Source organism: Zea mays, chromosome 7 (genome assembly GCF_902167145.1).
Source record: "Zea mays cultivar B73 chromosome 7, Zm-B73-REFERENCE-NAM-5.0, whole genome shotgun sequence".
Lineage (NCBI taxonomy): Eukaryota > Viridiplantae > Streptophyta > Magnoliopsida > Poales > Poaceae > Zea > Zea mays.
The window spans coordinates 75,963,702-75,991,618 of NC_050102.1; the positions used below are offsets into that span (position 1 = coordinate 75,963,702).

At 50.3% G+C, this 27,917-nt stretch overlaps 1 protein-coding gene across 11 annotated transcripts; it reads right to left on the bottom strand.

The window, feature by feature from the left end:
- On the bottom strand, positions 1-27,917 carry LOC100382704 (uncharacterized). 11 transcript variants are annotated; one of them, XM_020540628.3, is made up of 23 exons: positions 27,698-27,917; positions 24,800-24,968; positions 24,518-24,720; positions 23,520-23,738; positions 23,304-23,440; positions 23,129-23,226; positions 22,932-23,029; positions 22,700-22,856; positions 22,446-22,562; positions 22,257-22,364; positions 22,099-22,161; positions 21,902-22,015; positions 21,439-21,604; positions 21,250-21,365; positions 21,010-21,147; positions 4,210-4,340; positions 3,975-4,040; positions 2,949-3,012; positions 2,763-2,874; positions 2,604-2,677; positions 647-741; positions 539-570; positions 1-463 (listed from the first exon to the last, which is right to left on the bottom strand). In XM_020540628.3, the coding sequence occupies exons 2-23, from the start codon at positions 24,965-24,967 to the stop codon at positions 294-296; spliced, it is 2,646 nt and encodes an 881-aa protein (XP_020396217.1). In that variant the 5' UTR covers position 24,968; positions 27,698-27,917; the 3' UTR covers positions 1-293. The 11 variants fall into 11 exon arrangements, with proteins under 11 accessions (XP_020396217.1, XP_035816549.1, XP_008651671.1 ...); XM_035960656.1 differs by having other exon boundaries at positions 23,162-23,226; positions 24,800-24,989; positions 27,698-27,914; XM_008653449.4 differs by having other exon boundaries at positions 24,800-24,989; positions 27,698-27,914.

A 27,917-nucleotide genomic window follows, 5' to 3' on the forward strand; every position in this document is an offset into this window, starting at 1 on the left:
TAACAAAAAGATCATCTAACCACGTATCCCTGCAAAATCTGCGTAGAATGTACAAACTGCTTTTACTGTATTAGCATCGTTAAAATCTGGAAACTGTACCTAACGGAACCGCCACCTGTGGGTGGGGGGAGCCGAAAACCGCTCCAAAAAGATGCACGCGTGCGATATACGACAACTAACGACCTACATGGTTTCTTCACAAAAACGGTTAGCCTGCTGTGTGCCAACATATAAGGTAAGGTTCCTTTCACAAAGAATTGGCCCTACCCCACAACGGTCAAACTAAAATCACGTCAACAGAAGAACATGGAACTGCAGACATCAGCATGCAGCCGTGGCAATTCTGGTATTGATGGTGGCGATGATGAATTGACACTCCCTGACGACGTATCTGCAAACTCTTCAAATTTCATGAACTGGCCCATCTGAGCTGCTGCGAGGTGGGCATAACAGATAGGTGCCACTGAAAAAGCAAAAAACAGCATTCAGCAAAGAGTGCGTGATGGTTTTTTTAGCACAAAAGAAAACATCAACGTACCCACAGAAATCGCAGTGGTGCTCCTCTGGTACCTATACAAAGCACAAACATGTTATTTTCACATGAGTTAAGGAAATAGAGGAAATAGACATGAAAGTATGTGCTTACACATATGAAAGTGAAAGAACTAGCTTCTGGAGATTATCTGCAGAGAAGCCAATCTCATCAAGCAACACATGGTAATGGGTTGGCCTTGAAGTACCCTGTGTAAGATAGCATAATTAGGATGCTCAATATGAAACATGTCTGACACATATACAGTCAAGCTTACTAACAAGCACGGTCAAACAATTTTTTTTTTTTTTGAAACGAACCAGGCGGGAGAGCTGCCGATTATATTAATTAAGAAGAAGTGGTCCGGACCGGACTAAACAACAAACAACATGCGGTTGGATTGAGACATCAACATGCCTACACCATACAACTCAACTCATCGGTTGGATTGGGACATCAACACGACACCACACTCACCGCCGACACAGAGTGCCCAAACAACACAGGCAGCGACAACCCCACACGAGAGCACACAAAACTGCTAAAGGTCATCGTTATCAAGCAAGGATGCAGAGCATCCAACAACTCCAACTTCCCGAAGCAGCTAACAGGCGAACCAAACAAAAAGCAGACAGACAGCCCGAAACGAAAGGTCTCAACAAGTCATCGTTGCTGGGCTCAGGCACAGAGCAGCTCCGACTTCCAATCTTAACCCTCCGCCCTGCCTCCGGTTTTTGCCCGACCTCCGAAACATTCTGGACCACGAAGAAGGGAGGTTCGCCTCGTGTTATCGTTGCCGAGCCACATCCACTGATGTAGCAGCTCCGACTTCACGTTGCAAAACCCCCACCTCCACTCGCATACCAGGCACCGAGAAGCGAAGCAACAGCCGAAGGCAAAGTCCTGGCCGAGACGAACTTCAGAAGCGACGCCTTCAGGAAGGGAGTGACGTCACTGTGACGCCACCGTCACCTGTCCGCGATGGACCGGGCTTTCACCCAAGGAAGATAGCGCTGGGGATGCGACACCCTCAACAGGGGAAGCGACGCCCATGGGCGTCACCGTCGCCGAGACTTTCGCCCAAGAGCCCCCAGCACAACGTCTGGCCGAAACCTCGAGACACAGCAAGCTGCCTCCGCCGTCGCCGGTACCCCGACGTACCACACAAATGATGAAGATTTTGGGCCTGTCGCCACCACCACCACCCTGCGCTAGCCCGATCCACTAGCTGATGCTGCCCCAGACGAGAGGAGGTCCCGCCACCGCAATTCCGGCCGACTGCGCAGGCCTGCCGGCGCACCAACGCCGACCTCCACCCCGGCTCATGCGCTAGCCCGGGACCAGCCTGCCGGCGCCTCCGACGAACGGCATGCGGAGGCCGCCAACCTCGCGCGCCAGATCTAGCCCACCGCGCGTCGACGCCGCTCCCCATGGGGGCGCCAGATCCAGCCCTCCGCGCATCCGGTACGCGAGCACACAGCCCAGGCACACCTCCAACCCCGAGCAGCAGCGATTGCCGTCGCGGCGCGTAGGCGCCACCACCGGGCCAGCCTCGCGGACGCGCACCTAGCCGCAGGCCCGTTGCCTGAGTGGGCGGACGCCGCCACCGAGGGTTGGACGCGCGACAAGGCAGCAAGCACCCGCCCGACGCCTTCACCGCTAGCTGTGCGAGCAACCCGCCAGCTAGCTCTGGCGGCAGCAAGGCAAAGAGATGGGGAGGGAGGGGAGTTGGCAGCCGCCCGAGTCGTGAGGGGGCGAAGCCGGGGCCGACCACGCCGACGAGCAACTCACGGCGACCTTGGCGGCCGCGCCCGCCCAGATCCGCCGGAGGGAGACGGAGATGCCCTGCCGCCGCCCTCCCCGCAAGCAGACGGACCTTCCGGCGGCCAGCTCAGGCAGCGGCGCGGCAGGGAGAGGACCACGAAGGGGGCGGCGGCGGCTGCTAGGGATTATGGGGAGCGTCCGAGTCGCCCGACGCGGGGGCAACCAGGACGCGGGGGTCGTCAATCTGTGGAATGTTCGTCCATTTCACCCGGTCAAACAAAATCCAAAATTACTCAGGAGAACTTACAATTGGTCCGGCATGAGCACACATGTAGAAATCATACTGTCTTGGATGAACTATGCCGGAGTCCACAACAGTCCCTGATGCAAAGAAAAAGTGTAAGTTGCTCAAGCCGTTTAAAGGGGAAGAATCTTTAACAGTATTAAGTGGGACAAGGGTACTTACCAGGTGGAACGTTCTCTGGTGAATCAGCTTGGAAGAGTTTTGTGTGGTGATTCTTTTGAGCAATGATCACTGTGAACTTCGGAAGGTCCCCCTGTCCCATACTCTGATATGCCTGCGTCGTCTAACTCTTGTTAAAAAATGCAAGAAAACGAAGGAATTCTCAAGCAAAACAGTGCATAGAAGAACCTTTATAATTTGATTAAGTTCTACGTTCAGTACTTGGCTAAACTGAGACTCGCTAACACCATCCCTGCATATGCAGACAATAAGGATAAGAATTCAACAACACTGAATACCGAGAACTCTTGACAGAAACACCAAAAAAGTCACAGCACCAGTGAACGCCCACAGTTCATCGTGAAGCAACCAAAAAAGCAAATCAATACAGAAAAAATAAACCACAAATATACTCTTACATCCACAAAATAAATAGAAAGGAACATACATGATTTAATTACCATCACTGTAAATATAACATTCATTTAATGAAATGTATCAACTTTAATCCTCAAAAGGAAAATCAAAGGACACCAACTGAATATTCAGATATAGTTCTTACTGGCAAGAACAACATGGATGTTTATGGTGCATTTCACACAAAGAAAAGTCAATTCTGTACTATAAACTGATCTTCATCATTTAACACAGAAGAGCTCACATTTGAATAGAAACTGCATAGACAATTTTAAGAAAAGCTGGTAGGAAATGATAGTTTTTTATTGACAAAAAAACCAATAACTATATAGATACAAAATCAGCACTACAGATATTTGACTTTTCCTGGCTTAAGATTAGTAAAATACTGTAGAGTCAAACACTTCTTACCAGACCCCCATTCATTATTCTAAATTAAAAAACATCAAATTAACATGGAAAGAAAGACCAAATGTTCCTTTGAGTCACCAAAATAATGGTCATTCAAGAAAACAAAAAATTCCTGTCTGCACCAAAATAATGATCCTTCGAGTTGGAGAGAAAAAATGAAGTAACACATTCAACGCAGCTTAACAATGTATGACACAATTTTTTTGTAGATTATGTAAGAGAGTTGTGTATCATTGTATTTAGGAGATAACAAATAAATTACAACACACCCACCACACTCACACCAACACACTTACAAACTAGCATCGGAAACAAACACACCTTTTACATAAAAGAATGACACCACCATAGGCATATATAACTGGGTAAAAATAACTCAGTACACACCTGAAGATGATTATCTGCTTAGGCTTTCTTTGTTGACTGGTTTGGTAGAAGTCTAGTAGAAGTTCCCTGCAATGCATTGATAAAGTGAAAAGGGTAATAGGTCATTCCTCTTATCTTTTAGATAATAACAGACTAAGGCCCCACTTGCTGAGCCAAATAACTTCATACAACATGAAGGTACTGTGAGGTCAACTAGAACATAACAAAGAACTGAAAAGATGTTAATCTAAATCACCTCATTATGCCATCATCCTTCCCATCATCCAGTGGCTTAAATAGAGAATCAATCATCTCTACCTTTGGAGACTGGGTGCGCACAGATGCTCTGTACCGTGATATCAATGGCCAGCATCTAGATCCAACAACCTGCAGAGCATAGTATTACAACAACACCACCGAGTCTTTCAGTCCCAAACAAGAGCCCCTAATCATGGTTGAGGCACATCAATTGTTGCTTTTCAAGCACTGTTACTCAAGCACAAGCCTTTAGGTATATCCCCAAACATTTAAGTCTCTTTTTATCGCATCTCCCCATGTAAATTTCGGTCTTTGTCAACCTAAATTGGCATGGGGAGGCAATAAAAAGAGAGTTGAAACCAGCAATCATAAAGTAGGAAAGCAAGTTGTAATTATTGGAATGTGATGCTTGATTGTATTGCATATAGAAGGGGTTACAATATACTCACAGGAGACCCTAACCCTAATGGCCGGCAGCCCAATAGTGGTGCCGGCCCACACACACACATAGTCTAACATCGCCTCACAATCGCAAAGGGGGCACCACACACGATGAGACTGGAGTAGAAGCCGAAGGTAAGAGCCGACAGGTTGAAATCCCTCCAGTCGCAGCGTCGTGAGGGTGCGAATATTGCTGTTGGAGTAGAGACCGGTGTGGACTCCGAGAAGACGATAGCCTCTGGATGCCGAGTTAGCCGAAGTTGAAGTGGCCGTGGTCAGGAGACACGCAGCACAAGCCTGTTCTTCGGGAGGGGTCGACGCTCGAGGGTCAACGATCGGCGAGGTGACACAAAAGGACAGCATCAACCTCAGAGCCTTCTTGCTTCATTCCGCGACCGGTCGTCGAGGAGCCTCACCAGGGCGGCTAGCGACAACACACACGTCTGCGTCGGTCAGGGTGGCCACGCCCGACGGATCCGGTCGGGAAAGCCACAACAACGATGGATCCAGCCATGAAGACGGCAATCCAGCCAAAGGGAGGACGGATCTAGCCAGGAAGGTCACGACAGCGACGGATCCAACAAAGGCGACGAAGAAGGAAGGCGCACGGCAGGGCGGGTCCAACCAGGAAGGGGCCGGACCTGGAAGGGGAGCTTGACGCCGGCAACGGGAGAAGCGTGACAATTGGAGGCGCTGCTGGGCGTCGGCGCAGTCAGGGAAGAGGTGGACGACACGACAACGGGGGCTACACAGCGCACAAGGCAGGGGAAGAGAAAGGGAGCGACCTGCTGGTCGGTCGGCGACGAGTGGAGGCACGGCGGATCAGGCAGCCAACGGCGCGTGGAGACGCGGCGGCGGCGGATCAGGCGGCCAACGGCGTAGTAGAGCCGGCGGCGGGGAAGGTCGCGCGACAATGCAGGGACTTGCCATGGCAGGGTCGATCCACGGCGGATCTGAGCCGCGAGAAAGGAGGGGGAGCGAGGTAGCCGGCGGGGCAGGGAAGAGTGCCAGTGGGGAGGGGATGTCATGTCGTGGCCGGGGAAGCGCGCCAGCGCCGAGGAGGACCAGGGCCGGCCGCGGCGACCAGATGTGGCGGGTCGACGCTGCCAGAGAGAGGAGGCCGGTGGCTTTGGTTGCCGGCGGCCGGGGGGGATCCAGGCGTCATGGCGGCCCCTGTCCGACCGTGCCCTACCAGGGCCACGCCTGTGCCGGAGCTGAGGCTGCGCTTGGCTGGCCGAGCCCACGCTGGAGGTCGCGCCGCCAGGGGCGCATCATGGAACCCGCGTTAGAGGTCGCATGGCGCACACGGCTCACAAGAGGTGGGGAAGGAGAGGAGCAGCATGACACGACGGCCACATGGATCCGACTAGGGCGCAGGGCGCGAGGGTCTGCGGCCCAAGAGAGGGAGGTGGCTGGGTGTCACGCCAGCCAGCCTCCACTACCAGTAAGTAGCATAGCAGCAGCCATCAGCCATGGCTCTGCCTCGACTGGCCATGCGGTCAGCCGCCGGCGGCGCAGGGGCGAACAGTCACAGCCGTGCCCGCGCCGCGAGCTAGGGAGCAGTGGAGAGGGTTGTCGAGCTGCACCGTTGAGGCTGAGACGAAGGGCGACTCGCCAGGAAGCTAGGCTCGAGCTATGGCAGAGGCACAACTTGGCAAGGAGGGCGACGTCGTCGAGATCTTGGCGACGGCAATGGGGATCCGGACGGCGACGGCGGGATCTGAGACAAGGGGGCCTCGACCATGGGGCTACAGGAGGGTGAGTGGAGCACCCTGTCTGGGAAGAAGGACGAGCGATGCCGAGAACAGAGCTAGAGGAGGCGCTGGTGAAGACTTGGTTGCAGTGGTCGACGCTGGGGAACGGTGGCCGAGCGCATCAGGCCAAGCCGCTAGGGAGTCCGACGCCTAGGTGTGGAGGAGCTTGCCCTGATGCTACTGGAGTTGAGGACAACGGCCTTGGGCTTTGACATGGCCGAGAAGAACGATGGCGGCCTAGAGTTGAGGAAGGGAAAGAGGAGCGGAAGGAGCATCAGAAGGAGAGCCGCCCGGGAGGGCAGACGAACCCCCCGGGGACGACGGAGCGGAAGCAGCAAGGCCGGCGGCTGGGAGTTGGGATGAACCGGCGACTATGGGAGGGAAGGTGGGAAACCCTAGCTCCATAGCATATTGGAATGTGATGCTTGATTGTATTGCATAGAGAAGGGATTACAACATATACACTCACAGGAGACCATAACCCTAATGGGCCGGCAGCCAATAGTGGTGTCGTCCCACACACACACACATAGTCTAACAGTAATTGTGCTCTAAATTTTACGAATAAAGTGTCATAAACTCATTATTGTAGCGAAAGGGCCTGAATTGACTTCGTTAGGTGGTCTGAGTAGCACTCCTTATGTCCTTAGTTCAACTCCCCGTGCGAGCGAATTTCAGGCCTGGTTAAATAAATCCCCTCGTCTGTCCCACGCCAAAGCACAGGTCTAAGGCCTAGCTCCGGTCGCGGTAATTATCACATGGGCTACGTTGCCGCTTTGTATGGGTGGGACACGAATTCGAGGGTTTTCTCGACCTGCGTGAGGACTTCTTAACATAATGTCGTAGGGCGGTCTTACACCCGCAGGTCGAGTTATTTTTATAAACTCATTTTTGTAGTAGATTCATTGAGAAACGGGACACAAGAATAATGTTTTTATGAGAATCACGGGGAAAAGAAAGCTTAGTGTTCACTTCCAGACAAGAACTCATGGACGTCCTTGGGCTCTGGTAAGGACGACAAGGGTGAGGTGGGGCGAGGCAAGGTAGAATAGGAGGTAGGCCACCTATTAGCGACGGGCCCTGCTCATGGAGTAGGGAGGCCCCCTACCTTGTCTCTCAGGCACCACCCACCACTGTTGTCATCGGAGAAGGAGGCATATTCCCCTTGCAAGGGATGCCCATCCTTGTTGCCGCCAAAAGAGTAGACAACAGTTCCAGTCTCAGATCCTACACCAACTCTAGTGCCTAAGCAAGGAGGGAGGCATGTCTGGTGGCAAAAATGTTGAGCTCAAGTCAGGGTCTAGCTTCGGCTAGCAAGGAGAGATGGAGGTAGGCCTCAATCGAGTAGAGGCAGAGGCGGGGCGACGCTTGAGTGATCAAGCTCGAGTAGGTGGAGGCGGCACCAAACAAGAAACAAGAGAATCAAGGAGATTTTCATCGATGCTTGAGGATAACTCATTCCACGCTCACGTTTCTCCATGGGGGGGAAGCATGGCAAGTTACGCGGCGTCGGAAACATGGCAAGTTACGCGGCGTCGGAAGCGAGGCATTTGGTGCCGTTTATCGGCATTTTTCCACTAGAATCAGAACAAAAGCAGTTCAAATAGGCCCATGGAATAGGCACCTCACAAACCTCCGAGTCTGGTACCCAAGCCAGGAAAAATGGTGGCGGGCCTCGAGCGAGCATAGGTAGAGACGAGGCAGTGCTTGAGCGGGTGGAGGCGACGCCGAACAAGAAACGAGAGTGTTAGATGGTGGTAGGAATAATGGATTGATTGATTGAGAGGAAATACATGTACATATATGTAAGGGAGGAGGAGGTGAGACAAAAGAAATCTCCTAAGGCCATGTTCGGTTTGTTATGGATTGGAGGGGATTAAATCCCCTCCTATAATCCATAACAAACCGAATAGGCCCTAAATGGTAAGGATCGTGATTGATCCTGACCAGTACTCCTCTCCCCCTGTAAGTGAACGGAATTGAGGAGGAATGATTGGTGTGTACATATATAGGAGAGGAGGAAGAGAGGCAAAAGGAAATCCTCTCCCTAATTCCCTCTATCCATGTATACTATAGCCGGCCAGCACAAGATTGCCAGGCTCAGGCCCTCCCATATATAACAGATTCTCTAACACCCCCCGCAGTGGCAGCGGACGTTGACACTGGACCGAAATTCACAGAACACCGATGACGGAAGTCCTTTGGTGAAGATGTCAGCAAACTGGTATGTCGTTGGAACATGGAGAACTCGGACATCACCAAGAGCAACATGCTCGCGGACAAAGTGAAGGTCAATCTCAATGTGCTTGGTACGCTGGTGCTGGATTGGATTAGAAGACATGTAGACTGCGCTAATGTTGTCGCAATACACCAGGGTGGTCTTGGGCAGGGGGGAGTGCAACTCAGTCAAGAGCTAACGAATGCAGGCAGCCTCAGCGACTGCATTGGCGAAATCGCGATATTCAGCTTCTGCACTCGAGCGGGAAATAATGTTTTGCCGCTTAGAGGACCAGGAGACTAGATTGTCCCCAAGGAAGACTGCATATCCAGACGTAGATCTATGAGTAACTGGACAGCCAGCCCAATCTGCATCTGAGTAGACCACCAGTTCAAACTGAGAAGGGCGCACAAGAAGAACCAAGTCCAATGTGCCACGAATGTAGCGCAGAATACGCTTGAGGGCAGTAAGGTGAGCCTCTCTTGGATCGTGCATGTGAAGGCAAATCTGCTGAACTACATATAAAATATCAGGACGTGTGAATGTCAGATACTGAAGAGCACCTGCAAAGACTGTGAAAATCTGTAGCGTCTGAAACTAGATCACCATCGGCTGAAAGCTTGGGATTTATATCAACAGGAGTAGTGCATGGTTTGCATTCACTCATGCCAACTTGCTCAAGGATCTCAATCATGTATTGCCGTTGTTACAGGTAGAGACCGGAACTGGTGTGTTGAACATGCATTCCAAGGAAGTGATGTAATTGCCCAAGGTCCTTCAAAGAGAATTCCTGGTGAAGAGCACTAATGGTGCGCCGAAGAAGTGCCATGGAGGATGCAGTGAGTACAATATCATCAACATAGAGCAGGAGGTAAATCATGTCTTCGCCTTTGCGATACACGAACAATAATGTATCAGATTTGGTTTATGCAAAACCAAGCTGAAATAGATGAGAGGCAAGGCGACTATGCCAGGCACGAGAAGCTTGCTTAAGACCGTACAGTGAGCGGTTGAGACAGCAGACATAATCTGGATGGACAGAATCCTTGAACCCTGAAGGTTGTGCACAATAAATTGTTTCTGACAGAGTGCCCTGAAGGAATGCATTATTGACATCTAGCTAATGAATGGGCCAACCATGAGATAGAGCCAGTGACAGGACTGTCCGTACGGTAGCAGGTTTAACAACTGGACTGAAAGTCTCAAAGAAATCAATGCCTGAACGCTAGGTGAAGCCTCGAAGAATCCAACGCGCTTTGTAGCGCTCAAGAGAACCGTCAACAATGAAATTGTGCTTGAAACCCCATTTGCCAATTACAATATTGGAGTGTGAAGGACGGGAGATGAGGTCCCAAGTCTTGTTATCAAGGAGCGCTGAGTACTCCAATTCCATGGTTGTCCGCCAATTGGGATCGGGGAGAGCAACACGATAACTCTGAGGCACTGGTGAGAGCACAGAAGCTTCAAACAGAGCCAGGAACCGCAGTCCGCGCTTGCCACGAGTGGTCATGTCGTGCTGATTGGTGACCGGGGGAACAAGTACCGCACCGGCAGGGACTGAGGGTGGAGGCGAGGTCGTAGAAGCCAGGACGCAGGGACTGGGTGGCGGTGAAGTTGGCGCCACGGTGTTGTTCTACCATCGAGAGTAGACCTGGCCAAGGAAGTGACCAGGGAAGGGTAAGGAGGCCCAGCGAGCGTGGCAGGGCTAGTTGAAGAAGTACCACCGGTCGTTGCTAGGTCGACAGGAGTGCACATCCCAGCGGCGAGCGTTGATGTAGAGCCGATGGGAGAGAAGCCTGGTGGAGCGCCGGTGGTGCTAGACGTCGAAGAACGCCAGGAAGGTCCAGCAGGAGGGCCGGCTGAAGTGGCAGGCCCAATGAGCGGGACTACCGGTGTTCGGGGGTTGCCGGTGTGCCCAGTCGAGTCCGACGTAGAGGCAACCGGTCGAAGACCAGAGTTGTTGGTGGTACCTGCAGTGAAGAAAGGTGACAGCTCGAATGGAACTGGAACCGTGTCAGGTATGTCATCCAAAAAATCAAATGTTGCGCTCTTGGGTGGAGAGGGATTCTCGGAAAAGGGATAGGAGGTTTCCTCGAAGACCACGTAGCGAGAGATGATGATGCGGTTGGAGAGGCGATCAAGGCAAAGATATCCTTTGTGGTGGGGGAGTAGCCAAGGAAAACACATAAGGTGGAGCGAGAGGAGAGATTGTGGGGTGTAGTGGGGGTAAGGTTAGGATAGCACTTGCAGCCCAAAACTCAAAGGTGTTCGTATGAGGGGTTTTTGTAGAGAGATAGGAAGATTGGAGAAAACACCACACACCGCAGTGAGGTGATGACGTTCATATATATAGCCAATGTGGTTGAGTGTACATGGCAGGTGCCAATCACAATACATGACAGGTGCTAATCACACTGATTGTGGACTTGCCTAATATACACTTGCTATATATATATATATATATATATATATATATATATATATATATATATATATATATATATATATATATATATATATATATATATATATATATATATATCAGCCTCCCACAGTCGAAGCGTCAGGAATCCGAATGCAAAGACTGGACCGGAAATCCTCAAATAGCTAAACTGGCAGGTAGACGGCGCTGATGTTGTCACGGTAAACGACTGTGGCGACCTTCAAGGGAAGATGAAGTTCCTGAAGGAGTTGTCGAAGCCAACAGCATTCTTCGACCACATGAGCAACAGCAGCCCTGTACTCGGCCTCCGCACTGGACCGTGACACGGTGGTTTGCCGTTTGGAGGACCAGGAAACCAAATTGTCGCCGAGGAAGACACAGAAGCCTGATGTGGAGCGGCGGGAGTCTGGGCACCCAGCCCAGTCAGCATTGGAGTATGCAATCAGCTTGTCGACGGGTCCAGTGTGTGGAGACTGGCCGATAAAGTGCCCTTCACGTATCGAAGGATGCGCTTGATCAGCGCGAGGTGAGGCTCGCGCATGTCATGCATGAACAGGCACACTTGCTGCACAGCATATGCCAGGTCGGGGCGGGTGAGCGTCAAGGATGCGCTTGATCAGCGCGTGGTGAGGCTCGCGCAGGTCATGCATGAACAGGCACACTTGCTGCACAACATATGCCAGGTCGTGGCAGGTGAGCGTCAAGTACTGAAGAGAGCCCGTGTGACTTCGGTACGCGGCGGGGTCGGTGACAGGAGCGCCCTCCGTGGCAGAGTGCTTGGCACGAGAGTCAACAGGCGTCGACGTCGAGTGACACTCGGCCATGCCCGCCTTCTAAAGAAGGTTGACAGCATACTGTCGCTGGCTGAGGAAGAGACCGTCGGAGGAGCGAGTGACGGATATCCCCAGGAAGTGATGGAGCTCCCCAAGGTCTGTCATGGCAAACTCAGAGTGAAGCCTGTCGATGAGTCGTCGACGTAGAGTAGCCGAAGAGGCTGTGAAAACGATGTCGTCGACGTACAGCAGTAAGTAAGCTGTGGAGCTGCCCTCAGTGAAGATGAAGAGTGAGGCGTCGGTGGCAGAGGCGACGAAGCCGAGCTATCGAAGGAACGTGGCAAAGCACTGGTGCCACGCCCGAGGGGCCTGCTTGAGCCCGTAGAGTGAGCGCTGAAGAAGGCAGACAGTGTCAGGGCGTGCCGGGTCGACAAAGCCAGGAGGCTGCGGAAAGTCTCATTCAGGTGGCCGTGAAGGAATGCGTTCTTCACATCCAACTGGTGGATGAGCCACTGGCGAGAGGCCGCGATGCTGAGGACGACCCAAATGGTGGCAGGCTTGACAACGAGGCTAAAGGTCTCGTTGTAATCGACGCCTTGGCGCTGGGTGAAGCCGCGGACCACCCAGCGAGCCTTGTGGCGAGCCAAGGTGCCATCGGAGTGGAACTTATGCCTAAAGATCCATTTGCCGGTGACCACGTTGGCACCGGGTGGACGGGGGTGGACTGGGGAACGAGGCGCCAGGTGTTGGTTTCGACAAGCGCCTTGTGCTCTTCAGCCATAGCCTCGCGCCATTGGGGGTCCGCAAGGCCCCCTCGGTAGTCACGGAGAACCGGCGAGGCAGTGGAGACGGTGACGACGTGAGCTGCCGGTGGGAAGCCGTATCGGTCGACAAGCTTCAGCGAGCCTGTCTGGAGCCGTGTCACCGGACGGCTCGAGGTGGGAGGCAGCGGGCTCGAAGGAGCCACCACAGCTGGAGCCGGAACCGGCTATACGGTAACAGCGATCGCCGGCTGTGCAGGAACGACGGGCGCCGTCTGTGCAGCAACAGCGGGCGCCGGTGGTGGTACCTCCAGCTCTGGTGGAGGTGGTTGAGCAGCAACACGCCGTCGAGTGTACACCCGTAGGGGTGGAGGGCCAGCCGAAGCAGGTGCAAGAACTTGGCCAATCTGGAGGATAGCTGGATCCTCAGCGAGCTCCTCCAAGTGAGCTCGATGTTGCGGCTGCTCAACGTCGGCTGGCGACGGAGCGACCTCATGGGGTGTCATGGCAGCAGTGCAGGGCACCGGCACGGTATGACCTGTAACAAGGAAATCCAGAGAGCTGGGGAGCGCACTGGTGGGGTCAACACTAAAAGGAAATCGCATCTCGTCGAGGACAACATGACGGGAAATGATAATCCGTCTAGTGGCGAGGTCAAGACAACGGTAACCCTTATGGGAAGATGGGTATCCGAGAAATACACAAGTTGTGGAACGTGGTGCCAGCTTGTGTTTGGAGGTGGCTGTGAGGTTGGGATAGCAAAGGCAACCGAAAACACGAAGAATGGTGTAGTCAGGGGGCTACTGGTGGAGTTGCTCAAAGGGAACTCTATGGCCAATGGCTAAGCAGGGACGTCTGTTTAGGAGATAGGTGGTTGTAGCTAGCGCCTCTGCTCAGTATTTGGGTGGCATGTGAGCATGGATGAGCAGTGTGCGGCGATATCGTTCAGAGAACGAATGATGCGTTCAGCTTTGCCATTTTGAGAGGTGTAAGGGCAGGAGAGTCGTGAGTGAATGCCGCTGGAGGCAAAGAATGTGGTGAGGGCATTATTAACAAAGTCAGTGCCATTATCAGCTTGTACAGCCTTGATAGGGAGGTTGAACTATGTGTGGACATAAGCGCAAAAATTAATGATGTGAGTGGCTACCTCGGACTTGCGGACTAGAGGGAAAGTCCAGCAAAAGTGAGTGAAGTCATCGAGGATGACTAGGTAGTACTGCGCACTGGCAACGGGAGAGGTCAAAACATCACAGTGAATAAGCTCAAATGGTAGAGATGAAACTGAACTGGAATTTCCAAAGTCCAGCCGCACGTGCTTGCCAAGTTGACATGAATGACATAGAGTGTGAGCGGACTTATTACATGAGATGGAATTATTTTGTCTAAGTAAATTTAGGGCAGCAGCTCCTGGATGACCAAGACGATGGTGCCAGAGGTTGGTGGAGGTGGCGAGGTTGGCTTGGGGCGTGGCAGGGACGGTGTAGAGGCCGTCAGAGCTATTAGAGCGGAGAATCACGCGTCTGGTCTGTAGGTCCTTAACAGAAAAACCAAACGCGTCAAATTAGATAGTGCAATTGTTGTCATGAGTAAATTGGCGAACTGAAAGTAAGTTGCGCACTAGAGATGGGACAACTAGAACATTGCGAAGCGAAAAGGATGAAGTGCTGCCAGGCAATGTGGAGGTGCCGGAGCAAGACACAGGAAGGTGATGATCGTTGCCAACAGTGATGGATGGGACAGAGGAGGGTTGACGGGAGAAGTATACCATCCGTGTTGTGCATGTGGGAGGTGGCGCCAGAGTCCATGACCCAGCCGGAGTTCTAGAGCGCCATCTGGTTCAGGGCAGCGATGAGGCCGGCCTGATCCCACACCGGGGAAGGAGGTGGCGGTGCGGCGAAGTGGGCCTGTGGGTTGGCACCCATGAGGCCCTGGTTGCGCCCACCTTGGCGGCCCTGCTGCCAGCTACCAGACTTGGGGCCTTGCAGCCAGCCGCCACCTGAAGGAGCACTGCCCTGGGAAGCCCATGGGTTGTAGCAGAACCATGGCCCCATGGGGCGGTTGCCCCCGGTTTGGGCATTGCTGCCTTGCTGCCAACCGCTACCGCTGCCCTGCTGCCAGCCGTTGTTGGCGTTGCCCTGGCCGCGCCAGCCGCCTTGCTTCTTGCTACCTTTGCCTTTCTTGTTGCCCCCGCCCCCGGAGCCCTTGGGAGGAGCACCGGTGGGAGCATCGTAGGAGGAGCGACATCCCGTGGAGGTGCAGGTGGAGCCAGAGGCAGCCACCATGGAGGAGGCTGTCGTGGTCTTCTCGTCATTAGCGAGACGCAGCTCTTTGAGGGAGAGCATCTCGCGGGCCCTAGAGAAGGATGGCAGGACAGCAGAATTTGCGATGTCGTCGGCAGTGCCGCTGAAGCTTGGGTTGAGGCCGCGGAGGAGGCTGAGGACGAGTCGGGCGTCCTCGATGGTTTCGTCGACGTCCCGTAGGGCAGCAGCCTTGACCTTGAGTCGCTGGCAGTACTCATCGAGCGTCGAGTCCCCTGCTTCAAGGAGTGAAACTCCTCAAGCAGGAAGACAGCGCGGGGTGCACGATTGGAGCGGAAGAGGCCTTCAATCGCCACCCACAGTTCGTGGCGGACTGGTTCTCGTCGGTGAGGGCAAATCAAGAACCGAGTCAGCGACGGTGTTCAAGATCCAGCCGCGGACAGTGCACTCAGCAATGTCCCACGATGGATCACCAGCTGGAGGAGGAGGCCCGTTGATGTGGGGGCGAAGACTGAATTTCCCACACAGGGCCTTGAAGAAGGATGCCCACTTGGTGAAATTGGGATTCTTCATCTCCAAAGTTACCAGAATGTGGGCCTTCACGTTGACGGCGGTGTAGGGGTGGACGATGACAGCCTGCGGCGATGGTGGTGGTGGTGCAGCGGCGGCGGCTACGGCCTCGACAGCGGCTGCAGCAGCAGCGTCGTCATCAGGCATCGTGGGTGGCTGCGAACAGGGGGAGTGGCGCATAGCCTGAGGTGGATGGTGGCGTCGGAGGACAGCCGCGCGGAAAGGTGGAGGGGGGAGAGGCGGAAGCAGAAGGTCCAGGATCTAATTGATCTCGGTCTGTGATACCATGTAGAGAGATAGGAAGATTGGAGAAAACACCACACACCACAGTGAGGTGGTGACGTTCATATATATAGCCAATGTGGCTGGGTGTACATGGCAGGTGCCAATCACAATACATGGCAGGTGCTAATCACACTGATTGTGGACTTGCCAAGAAGGGCGAAGTGGGGTGTGGCGAAAGCAAGTGTCTTTATGGGAAGGATATTGAGAAGATATGTGGCGGTGCCAAGAGCAGCGGCCCAGAATGTGGGTGGGATGCTAGCTTGAAAAAGTAGTGCACGGACGACATTGTTGATGGAGCGATGCGTTCGGCCTTGCCATTTTGGGGGAAAGTGTAAGGGCAAGACATGCACAAAAGAACCCCATGGGAGGAGAAAAATTGCGAGCGTTGAGGTTGTCGAATTCGTGACCATTGTCACATTGAACACTCTGGATGGTGACACCAAATTGGGTGCGAACATAGGCAAAAAAATTGTAAGGGTGGAAAAGGTGTCAGACTTAAGGCGCAAGGGAAACGTCCACAAGTAGTGGGAACAGTCATCCAAAATGGCCAGATAATATTTATGACCGGAGACACTAGTGATTGGTGAAGTCCAAAGATCACAATGTATTAATTGAAAATTTTGAGTAGCATGTGATGAAGAAAAATGAAAAGGTAGACGAACGTGACGTCCTAGCTGGCAAGCATGGCATATGGAGTTGCTATTATTCGGGGTAAGGGATGGCAGAAGACTGAGCTAGCTAGGATAAAACCGCAGGTCCTAGATGTCCAAGCCGTTGATGCCACAACGCATAGGTGGTAGCATGGAGAAGATACCGTGCTCCTGAGCGGGTAGAGCGGGCCGGAGCTATCACATCGAAGGATCACGCGCCGAGTGGGAAGATCCTTCACAAAACAGCCAAGAGGGTCAAATTCCACAGAACAATTGTTGTCAATGGTGAACTGGCGAACAGAAATTAAATCTTTAATGAGAGAAGGTGAAACAAAGACATTGTTAAGACGAAAATTATGGGAAAGTTGAGTAGTGCCAGTGGATGTGACAGGAAGAAGATTACCATTGCAACAACAATGTTGGAGGGAAGATGATGTGAGGAAGAGGGTTGGGAAAGTATACCAGCGTTGGAAGTCATGTGGCTGGAGGCACAGGTGTCGAAGAACCACTCGTGTTGCTGGGATGTTGAAGGGTTGTGGTTTGGAAGTTGGCGGCGAGTTGCTGGAGATCCCGCCAGGAGAGGTTGGAGCAGCGCCGATGTAGTCGGGGGCCGGCCCGTATGCCTGAGGGGGACCCCCCAGGAGCCCGCCCACTAACCAGGGGGACCAGCGAGGAAGGCCTGAGGCAGTTGGGCTAGAGCAGGGGGGCCCTGAGGTCGGTGGACGAGAAGGTGCTGGAGATTGTAGTAGCACCCTGGCCACATGTAAATCGACCCCGTCCAAGGATTGTAGTAGCTATGGCCGCCTTGTGGACTGAGAACTTGGCTGGAACCAGCGGACAGTGCACCACGGTTACCACCGGAGGTCCGGCCACCGCGCTTGCCTCGCTTGCCCCGCTACTGGAAGGAGTCGTCACCGCCACGCCCACCAGTCTGTTGTTGCTAGTTGGGTGAAGGGGACGCGGCTAGGACGACTAGGATCCGCTGGAGCTGCCGGTATTGGACAGAGCAGCGAGGGCAGCGGCCGGTGCGGCCTTTGCCATCGGGAGTTCCTCGAGAGCCAGGTCATCACGAACCTGCAATAAATTGGGGAGTGGGTGGGTGCGGCGCAGGTGAAGTCCGAGAACCTGGAAGTGCTCGTTGAGGCCTCTAACAATGTTGAGGACCAAAGTCCGGCCAGAGACTGGTTCGCCGAGATCGTGTAGATCTTCGGCGAGTTTCTTGTAGCGGCGACAATATTCAGCGACCGGGAGATCGCCTGGAGAAGGAGCGGAATTCTTGGTCGGCATAAAGAGCACGTGTGGTGCGATTGCCAAGAAACTGGGACTCTATAGAGAGCCAGAGAGTGCAGGCAGAGGCGTCGCGCTTAGAGACAATGTCAGCTAGGGCATCAGAAAGAGTGCCAAGGAGCCAAGTGCGGACGACGGCATTCATGCGGACCCAATCGGATGACTCGTGGAAGACAAAGTCGGAGAGGACGTGACGCTCCAAGGAGAATTTGGTGAGCGTGAGAAGGAAGGATTCACACCATCAGGCGTAGAAGGTGGAGTTGGTGTCAAGGAAGAGCGGAACGAAATCCCGGATGTTGGTTACTGCAACAGCCTGGGCGTGGAGATTGAGCAGCGCTGCTGCCTCGTGGTGAAGAAGGGCCGCATAAAGGGTTGCAGGTGGGATGTCGGCGGCGGCGGTGCCGAAGGAATGAGTTTCCTCCTCCGGCTGGAGAGGAGCAGCGGCCACGCGCTCCCGGGTGGCGCGCTCCTGAGCGGCGCGAACGCGGGCTTCGACCGCGCTCTTGCTGCGCGAGGAAAGCCTGACGAGCGGCCAGAGCCTTGCGCTCGTGTTCTTCCTTGGCGGCGCGGATAGGATCAGCGTGCTCGGACGCCACAACAGCAGAGATGTCGACGGTGTTGACCTGGTGAAACACCTCAGAGCCAGAGGCAGCGTCGAGGGGCGGCGAGGGGAGGCCGGTCATGGTTGTGCCGAAGGATGGGCGTGCAATAAGGCGGAAGCGGTGAGGAAAAAAAGAGGGAAGGATCAGTAATCCTAGGTCTCTTATACTATGTAAGTGAATGGAATTGAGGAAGAATGATTGATTGTATTCATTGAGGGACAGACCGTGTACATATATAGGAGAGGAGGAAGAGAGGTAAAAGGAAACCCATATGTCTATGGAAGCCAATAATACACAGGATCAATAGGATCCGGCCTCCTCTCCCTAATTCCCTCTATCCATGTATACTATAGCCGGCCAGGCACAAGATTACCTAAGACAAATGGCTGAATTCATGTGTATAGGAGTACATACATAGGGGAGGGAGAAGCCCGACCGGCAATAGGAGCTAGCGGTTGGCCCTAACCCTAGGGCATAGGCCCCTATACATGGGTTGGGCCCCATCCTTCACGCAGGAGGTTGGCCTAGTCAGTTAAGCCTTTTTTCCTCGAATACGTAGGAGAGTTGTGTATGATTATATTAAAAGGAGAGGAAAAGGGCCTAGGGTCCAAAACGTACAAGAAAAAACACAAACAACACTCTCAGAACACTCAACCGCCACAACACGCTAATAAACTAAACCCCTCCCATTTAGGCGCCAGGTGGGGCGAGACAGCCATCAGGGCATGTTGATGAGGGTGCACATGTTGTTGTAGAGGGGGACGTGGTCTGTGCCACATGGTGATCATGCCCGTGCACGGCTTGTCGAACGATAGCCATGGGGTGTTGATGCTCTCGGTGCCAAGGTCATGGTTGTCGCTGGAGGAGTGGTCGTTGGCGCATCTTCCTTTGCCCTTCCCTTTGTTGTTGCCGCCAGTAGGGGGCATATGCCTAAGAGGGAGGCGCAGCTTGCGTAGCAGGCTGCTGTTACGCGAGTTGTTGTGGGCAACCTATGGTGGAGTAGAAGGTTGTTGCTGAGTCCAGATCGATCGTAGTCTCCTAGTCAAGTTCCTCAAGCTCGAGGTCGTTGCAGACGACATGGAACAGAGGGGCGGTGATTGACGCTTGATCGGCGCCTTCATGGAACAATACTCGTCGATGCCTTCATGTGAGCAAAGATTGGTCTTCATGTGAGGACGAGATAATTGTCTACCAATTCCTCGCCCAAAGAACGAATTTCGTCCACCATAACCTTCATCTTGCGACAATACTCGCTGATGCTGAGGTCACCGTGTTTGAAAGCACAAAAGTGTTCAAGTTTGGGGACTCGAGACCATTGATTGCCAAGGAACTTAGACTCGATCGCCTGCCATGCCTAGTAAGTTGTCTTAGAGGGCTTGCAAACTCGCTCCAGGAGTTCAATGGAGAGGGTGTCAAGAATCCATGAAAGGACAAGCTCGTCGTAGTGGTGCCAGTACACGATGGTCTCAACGTTGTTGGAGAGAACATGATCGTCGAGGTCGTAGCAGCGAAGGGCAAGCAGCACCATGTCACGCCACCTAGGGTACTTGGTGGACGAGAGATCGAGGACGATCGTGACCAAGGCATGGATGTCCTGGATCATGGTTGCCTAGGCGTGGAGGTGCAGATGACTGCAGTGTCATGGGCGGCAGTTGTGTCATCGCTAGAGGCGGTGTCATCGTTGTTCTTGGTCGGCGCCACTACTTTCTATGCTGCGAGGTGGCGTTCCATGGCACAGACAGCATATTGTTCCTTCTCCAGGGCGAGAGCAACGACCTGCACGCTATCGAGCAGCCTCCAGATCGAGGCTTGCTTCTCCGCGGCAGCGCGAGCAGACGCCTATTTCTCTTCTTGTTTCTTGCTGGCAGTAGCTAGAGCGGCTTCTGTTCGTCGATAGGAACAGACAGCATCTTGTTCCTTCTCCAGGGCGAGAGCAACGACTCGCGTTGTCGATCAACCTCCAGATCGAGGCTTGCCTTCTCCGCGGCGACGCGAGCAGACGCCTATTTCTCTTCTTGTTTCTTGCTGGCAGCAGCTAGAGCGGCTTTCTGTTTGTCGGTCAGGCTGGAGTGGCCCTCGCTGATGTTGTCCACCATGGCAAACAGGAGGTGCGGCTAGGGAGAGGGAAGAGGGGGGTGTGGCACACCCTAGGACAAGATCAGAGGGTGGAAGCAAATCGGATCTAGTCTCATGATACCATGTTAGAGGGATGTGTCGCCGAAGTCAGATGATTGTATTCATGTGTATAGGAGTACATATATAGGGGAGGGAGGAGCCCGACCAGCGACATGAGGAGCCGACAGCTGACCATAACCCTAAGGCGCAAACCCCCTATACATGGGTTGGGCCCCATCCCTCACGCAGAAGGTGGGCCCAGTCAGTTAAGTCTAATACACAATACATATCAATGCTTCTAACACTCGCAAGTGCCTTTATAGACTAGGCACCTCACAGACCTCCTAGCAAATCTTATTCAAGTAACAAATCAACTCTATATACTAGCAGATCTGAACAAACTAACAAACCCTGAATTTATCCTAGGTTGTGATGCAGCACGTCCAGGGCAAGAACCAACACACTCACCGCAACACTTCGGCGCATTCGCCATAACATTCATGTTGGTGTTCCCTAGATATAGTGCAACTTATTGTGCTTGCTGTTCATTTAAACTATGAGACTGCATATAGGTATATGATAAGTAATGTGAAGACCAATCTTTGCTTGATGCAAGTAACACAAGAGAGAACAAGACACACCGCAGCAATTGATGGTATATCTGCTCGACCTGGAGAACCATGTGAAACATCCATGCCAAGAATTAATGTTGGTATTTGAGTCACAACTGGTATCATTTGACGATGTTCCAGTGCCAGTTTGGAGTTCATTCCACCAAGCTAGTCGACAGGAAAAATGATATTAGTCAAGAAAGAAAGCTAATAATAGGATATTTGTTCAAACAAGGTGCAGCCACAAATCAGATGCTGATAAATGTATACCTTAGCATTAATTTTTAGAAGAACATTGGTGAAATATTGATCATTCATCTTATTACTTGGAGCAATGCATTGAGTGACAATACCCATTTCATGAAGATTTTTCTTCTTCCATGGCCCTTCAAAGCATATTGAGATTAGTTGCATAAAGGATACATGGTAGCATAGAAACAGTAATCTATCATATATTACCGTAAATATCACAATTCTTCCTCTCTGGTAAAAGACAAAGGAGAAACTCTGGAGGACCAGGAAGGCTTGCTTTGACTTTTTCAAACATCTTTTCAACCCTTTCCACAGGTGAACATCTCCTAGACTGGCTGTCCTCATCCACCAAACTGTGAGGACATTCAATGAACTGAAGAAAACAAGGGATAACTTGTATGGTCAAAGCACAGTATAACAAGAATGCTAAACGTGTTCAAGCTTTCGTGGCATTTTGGTTTTAGGATCGACCCCAACAAGGATAGTGTGGCCCATCATGGGGTAATCCCATGAATTTTAGTTGGATCACACCATTGCTCATGTTACACAAATTTTTGTTTGTGAGGGTGCTTCAAACAAAGTAAGTTTGTTAGGTTCAGAACTTGAGATGATCCATCGCCATCCCATCCATCAAAGCATGCAAGAAAATAAAATACCACAAAAGACTTACAATGCCTTTGCTGCGTCCACAGTTTATCAGTTCTCTTGAGATTCGGCTCATGTCACAACGAGCAGAGAAATTAACAATGGCCCAACGCTCAATCTTGACTGGATCGAATAGCCTCTGCAATAGTGAAAATAAAGGGTAAAGTTCAGCACAAATGTTTTGAGATAAATGTGTTCTCTCGTAAGTAGCTTAGTAGCAACCTTATTATTGTAGTTCCACCTACCCCTGTTTGGGATGCAATCTTCACTGTTGCCCACAACTAGCTGAATAGCATATCCAATCAAAACAATTAAAAAATATGACTTATATATGAAAGTGTCATAGAGAATGAGAACTTGAGAAGGCAAAATAGGCTAACCGCTGGTGCAGAGAGAACACGAGCGTCAACACGAGTAAGTTGTTTCTCAATTTCAATACCACATGAAGATAAGATTGGATCATCATCATACATATTACTTTTTACAGCCTGCACATTTTAACTGTAAGTACCAAGTTAAGGGGAGAAAGCAGGGAGAGGTAATAACATTGACCGAATTTAATAACCCACATCTGTAACAACTCGCATTCTTTCTTGAGGTTTCTGTCGTGACTTTTCAACCAACATTGCCCTTTGTTGAGAAGACAGTGCCTTTGTATAACGTTGAAGTGATACCATGTGGCATAACTGCAAAAGAAAATTTTTAATAGCACCAACTCAAACATCAAGTGCAGTAAGATATTATGACAACCCCCTTTATCTAGGAACTATGCTAACCAGACTACATTGTAGAATGTAGACTGAAACGAAAGCAGGGTTGCAACCTCAATTGGGAGATAATTAGGGCGTTTTGGTTTTCCCACATCAAGACATGGCAGATAAGGCATTGTTAGCTCAACTTGCTTGGATTTAAAATAATCCTGAACAGTGATATCAACAGATTTAATTTCGATGTTTCCATTTCGAACTTTCATTGGGAACCTGTGCACAATATAGTACAGGATCAGCAAAGAAATGGAATAGTGAAGAAAGCACATCGCAAGAACAGATCCATACATCTGTCTAGAGCATGGTTGATCACTAAGGCCAATAATCTTGAACTCCATGTTGTTGTGCTTAGCTTTAACTCTGAGATTTTTAAGCATTTTCTTGGCCTGCATCACTTAAAGATAGAAGTTAATAAAAATATTTTCAGCTCTGCTCTCCAGAAAACAAATAATGTAACATTTTAGGGAGTATGTTATTCCACAGACCCTGGGCCAGTCAATATCTCTGATGTCTCTTACATTTTGATTTGTGACGAGAAAATCAATAACTGGTCCAGGAGTTACAACCATAGTGGTTGAAACATCTGTATAACCAAAAAAACGATTATATCAATGTTGGCAATTTGAATCAAAGTCCAGTTACATGTATTAAAATCCATACCCATATTTAGTGAAAGACCACCAATTGTAGTACGGAAACTAGAGTGGAGTCCACGACAACCACTAACTCCACCAGTTAAATCAACAAGGTTTCGACTATCATCACTGAAAAATGACTGTCTAACAAGTAGACAACCTCTGTACAAAACAAACAACAGACAAATGATAACCAAACAGAGAAAATATGTTATTGCACTGACAAAACAAATAAGCATACCTCTTAGCCTGCTGTTGCCTTAAAACAACGTCAAGGACTCTCAGAACATCTTGACCATGTTCTGACTCGCTTCCTCGAAGAGCCAAAGCAACCGACTGAAGAGGAATCTTTGCGGCATAACTTATGTCTACACTGAACTTTTTTGCCAGATGTGATCGCTTGACTCGCTTTTTGTTAGCTTGAGTAGGGCTTTCATGCACTGGACTTCCACCAGCAGCCCTGAATAGCACATGAACTTTGAGTAGTTATTCATATTAGCTGCCTACTGAGTTCCTCATCACAGTGCAAACAGACTGTCAAAAAAATATCAAACAGTACTATCTCTGTTGAGGTTCAATTTCTTTTGCAAATTAAAAAAAACTCGACCGAGGAGGGAATGACCGTCATCCCGGTATAATATTAAGAAGAGACCGAAACAATGATGCTGGCCGAGAAAATTCCCGAACCCTGGCCTCCCGTCACTAACAGGCCGGCGTCAACCGTCCACTCTGCAACGGCCCAACCGGAGGGTGACGCACAGGACATCGTAACCCGAGAGCGGATGAGGCACAGCAAGAGGATTTTTTTAACCAAGCCCGAAAATTCGCCCTCGAGGGAAATCGAACCCGGAACTTGGAGGTACTACTCGGAAGCCTTAACAACTGCCACTAGGCTAGAGGCCCTTTCTCTCTTTTGCAAATTAATGATAGATCACAACATCATGGTTATCAAGGAGAGCATTGGTGACTAACTACCGCCTGACTGTTTTAGAGGCAACATATCTATCTAAGAAAAAATGCAATCAGCAGCATAGAGCCACATAGAAACAAGAAAAAAGGAACATTAGGAAGGCGTAAGAAGTAGACTGGCCAGCCAAAACCACTTGAAAAAAACAGATTAGGAAATGGTTAGAGATCTAAATAAACTAGGCATGATAATCAGTCAACAGTGGACAGTCATAAATTTTCACTTTCTAGCAGATCAGTCTGAAAAGTTGTCTCAACTAAAAGTGCATGTACCTTGAAGATGTTTCCTCCAAGATAACAGTGAACTCAAAGTTATTCTGTGGAAGAGGTCCCACAGTAAATAGACATTTCTCTCCATCATATGCAAAATCCTTCCCATCAAGCTCAGAACAGTATGTTTGCAATAGTTTATCTATGACCTTTCGGCCAATACCCTTGCTATCAACCACCTTATCATCCTCAGATTTGATGCAGACCTACAATGTAACCAAAAGTAATTTCAGAATAAATAGATGAGGTACGGACCAGATGCAGAATTTCAAAGTTGTTCATTACACTGTATTGGTAGAAAACAGCATCAACTCCTCTAAGCTTCACTGAGAAGTGGTTCGACAGCAACCTAATGGGCTTTCCTTCACGGCCGTTACTAGGTCGTGCCATGGGTGTGCGTTTAACAGTGTCATCCTTGAGCACTTGGACAGCTCCAGCCATTTTGGCAGCCATACTATCTGGAATCCAAATAAAACTGTTGTTGACTGTAAGGGATAAGAGAAAAAAAAAATAGAAACAGCAAATAGACGCATAAATTAGTTTCCTTAGGAATAATGCTAAACCATAAAACACCAAAAGCCATGCAAATAAGGAGAACAAAGAAAATATAAATATGAAAACATGCAAATATGCATGTCACCCAGATAAAAACACATTGCTGAAAAGTAGGGGCATCAGAGCCAATGTTCAGCTAGGATTACATAACTCTTCACAGTTTGCAACAATAAACATTGCAAGGGAAGATCACATGCATCAAAATCAAAATGTGGAAACAAGCTCCAACAACAGAAGAAGCATAATGTTCATGTTTCACTAAAATTAAGTAGCTTGAAAAAATATAAATGTAGCACAATTATCCTAAAACTTAAGATAATGCAATCATCAAATCAATGTACACAGCCGCCACGGGTTCTAAGTTCTCACACAGCCGCTTCTGCTTCTGCTCCCAACGCCGGCATGCCCCCATCCCCATCTGTTCCAGCACCTCATCCCCATCCGCTCTTTGCTCCATGGCACGCCACCTCCAATCCGCTTGTGGGCAACCTCGTCTCCTTCACTCCCCTTTCGTGGCACCCCATACGCTCTTTGCTCCATGGCATGCCACCTCTGCTCCGCTTGTGGGCTCGTCTCCTTCAGCTCTCCTTTCATCTTTCATGGCACTCCATCCCCATCCGCTCTTTGCTCCCTCCCTCCCTCTCTCTCCCCCTCTCTCCCTCTGAGGGTGTGTGTTTGCACACATCAGGCAAGGCATAATCGAGTACTGGATGCAAAATCGACCAAAGGGCAAGCAAAATCAGTGACATGGACACCACATGACGTCCTAACCCTACCCCTTGATTTCTTCACCACGATGGGTTTGTCAGCTTGTCCCACATTTAATCGGACACATATACCCTAAGCAACACGATAGGGCTCTGTTTTGCGCTTAGACGTGCCTAAGCAAGCATTTAATGACGTTTTTTGAACACTGACATATATAACCAATACAAAGGGGAAAAGGGTGGAAATGTAAATGATGACAGACACTACCATTAATAACCTCCATCAAACATTTAAAGTATGTTTTTGCTTTTTGACATGAGAATAAAAGTGAAAAGAGCATAGATATAATAGTATCAGAGTATTCTTGCAAGAAGAATAAATTGTAACACAATGGAATTTCGTTTGAAAGTCAAAGGGTCAAGTCAACAAGCAAGAAGGCTGCTCGTATATTTTAAAAGGGGCAAACAACTAGTAACGGGAATGCCTATTGCTTTCTGCAGAATCATTAGCAATGGAGACCCAAAACCCAAGTGGCAATCTAGAATGTACTGCAGCACTTTGGTCTATGTTTTCAAATTCAGAAAAAGACAGCAAAGAGGCTTTTAAAACTAGAGTATCAAAAGCACAACTATAAGGATAATACAGTTTCCGCCTACAACAAAATGTGCATCCAGAAAAGCCAAGGCAATAAAATTACTCCCTCAGTTCCTCAGTTCCAAATTATGAGACACTTTAGCTTTTCTAGAAACATAGTTAGTATATATCTAGATTCTTAGCAATAGCAATTTACCTGGAAAGGAAGAACGTCTTAAAATTTGGAATGGAGTGAATTCCTCAAAAAAAAAACTAACAAGGTGCAGAGGAAAATTTTAAAAACACCACTAATCAGAATGTAAACCTAGCTCAAATAGAAACAAGTACTTGACATAACACTTAACACTATCCTCAGTGGCCAGATATATGCGAGAGTGACTTCCTCGTGTCATATATCTCAGAAGTCAGAACTATAATTTCGGAAACAGAAACAATGGAAGCAGGAGCCGAATGTTACACTGATTTCCAAACACAGACGAAGCGAACCATTCAATCATTGCAATTGGAGGTCATGATCAACGCAGAAACAGAAACAGAATCCCAGAGTGACAGGGTAGAGAAATTATAGAGCAAAAACGAGCACCCGTACTAAACGACCTCTAATTCCAACCCCGCACAGTCAGGCGAAAAAATGACAGCAGTGTTTCATCCGCCAAAGAACTGGAACCCAAAATCCTTTGCAAGCAAAAAAAATCTAATTGAACCAACCAAGTGATTTCCAGAAATTGAAAACACACCCGCACAGGTAGAACACGAAGCTATTGCCGCGTCCATGCTAATAAGCATGCGGCAAACGAACTGAAGAAATCTAAAAAGATCTCCATGATTACAACCACCGGAATGCAGAAACGAAGTGATTTAGTTCGTCGATTGGAACGAAAGGAGATACGAAACCACTGGTCGCAAGAGCAAACTCAAAACTCGCAATCAGAACTCGAAGGGCTAATGCCACGCCGCTAATCGAATCGAATGAGACACATACGAAAACACACAAACAAATCGATGCGGCGCACGCATGGAAACGCACCCCACCCCCCCCCCCCCCCCCCCCCCCGGCACCCCCGATAAATTATTACTGCATCAGCCAGTAAATGGAATTCACCACGAACAGGGCTCTGCGCGCCTCGAAGACCACCCAGGCCCCAGCTACCAGTCAAATACCCCGAATCTACGAACATTCCGCCAACACGACAAACCCACATTGCATAGAATCAAACAGAAAGACACAAACCCCGCACCCCACAAAACCCCACAAGCAAAAGGTTTCCCCGCACTAGATTCGGTCATTGCGAGCCACAAGGAAGATACGAGCGGATTCCAACTCACGTTCAGGCATTCAGAAGAAGACGACGACGCCTCCTCCCCTCGGCCTCTCTCTCTCTTCCTTGTCAATCTGCGTCTGTAGAGAGTGGAGGGAAGAGCAAGAAGGAACCAGGCGGCGGACTGGGACTGGGACTGGGACGAGTGGGGTCGGCTAGGCGGGAGTAGGGACGGCAACGGTCTAAACCCTATGTTTAGGCCATCTCCGGTCCAGCAGTTCGTGTAA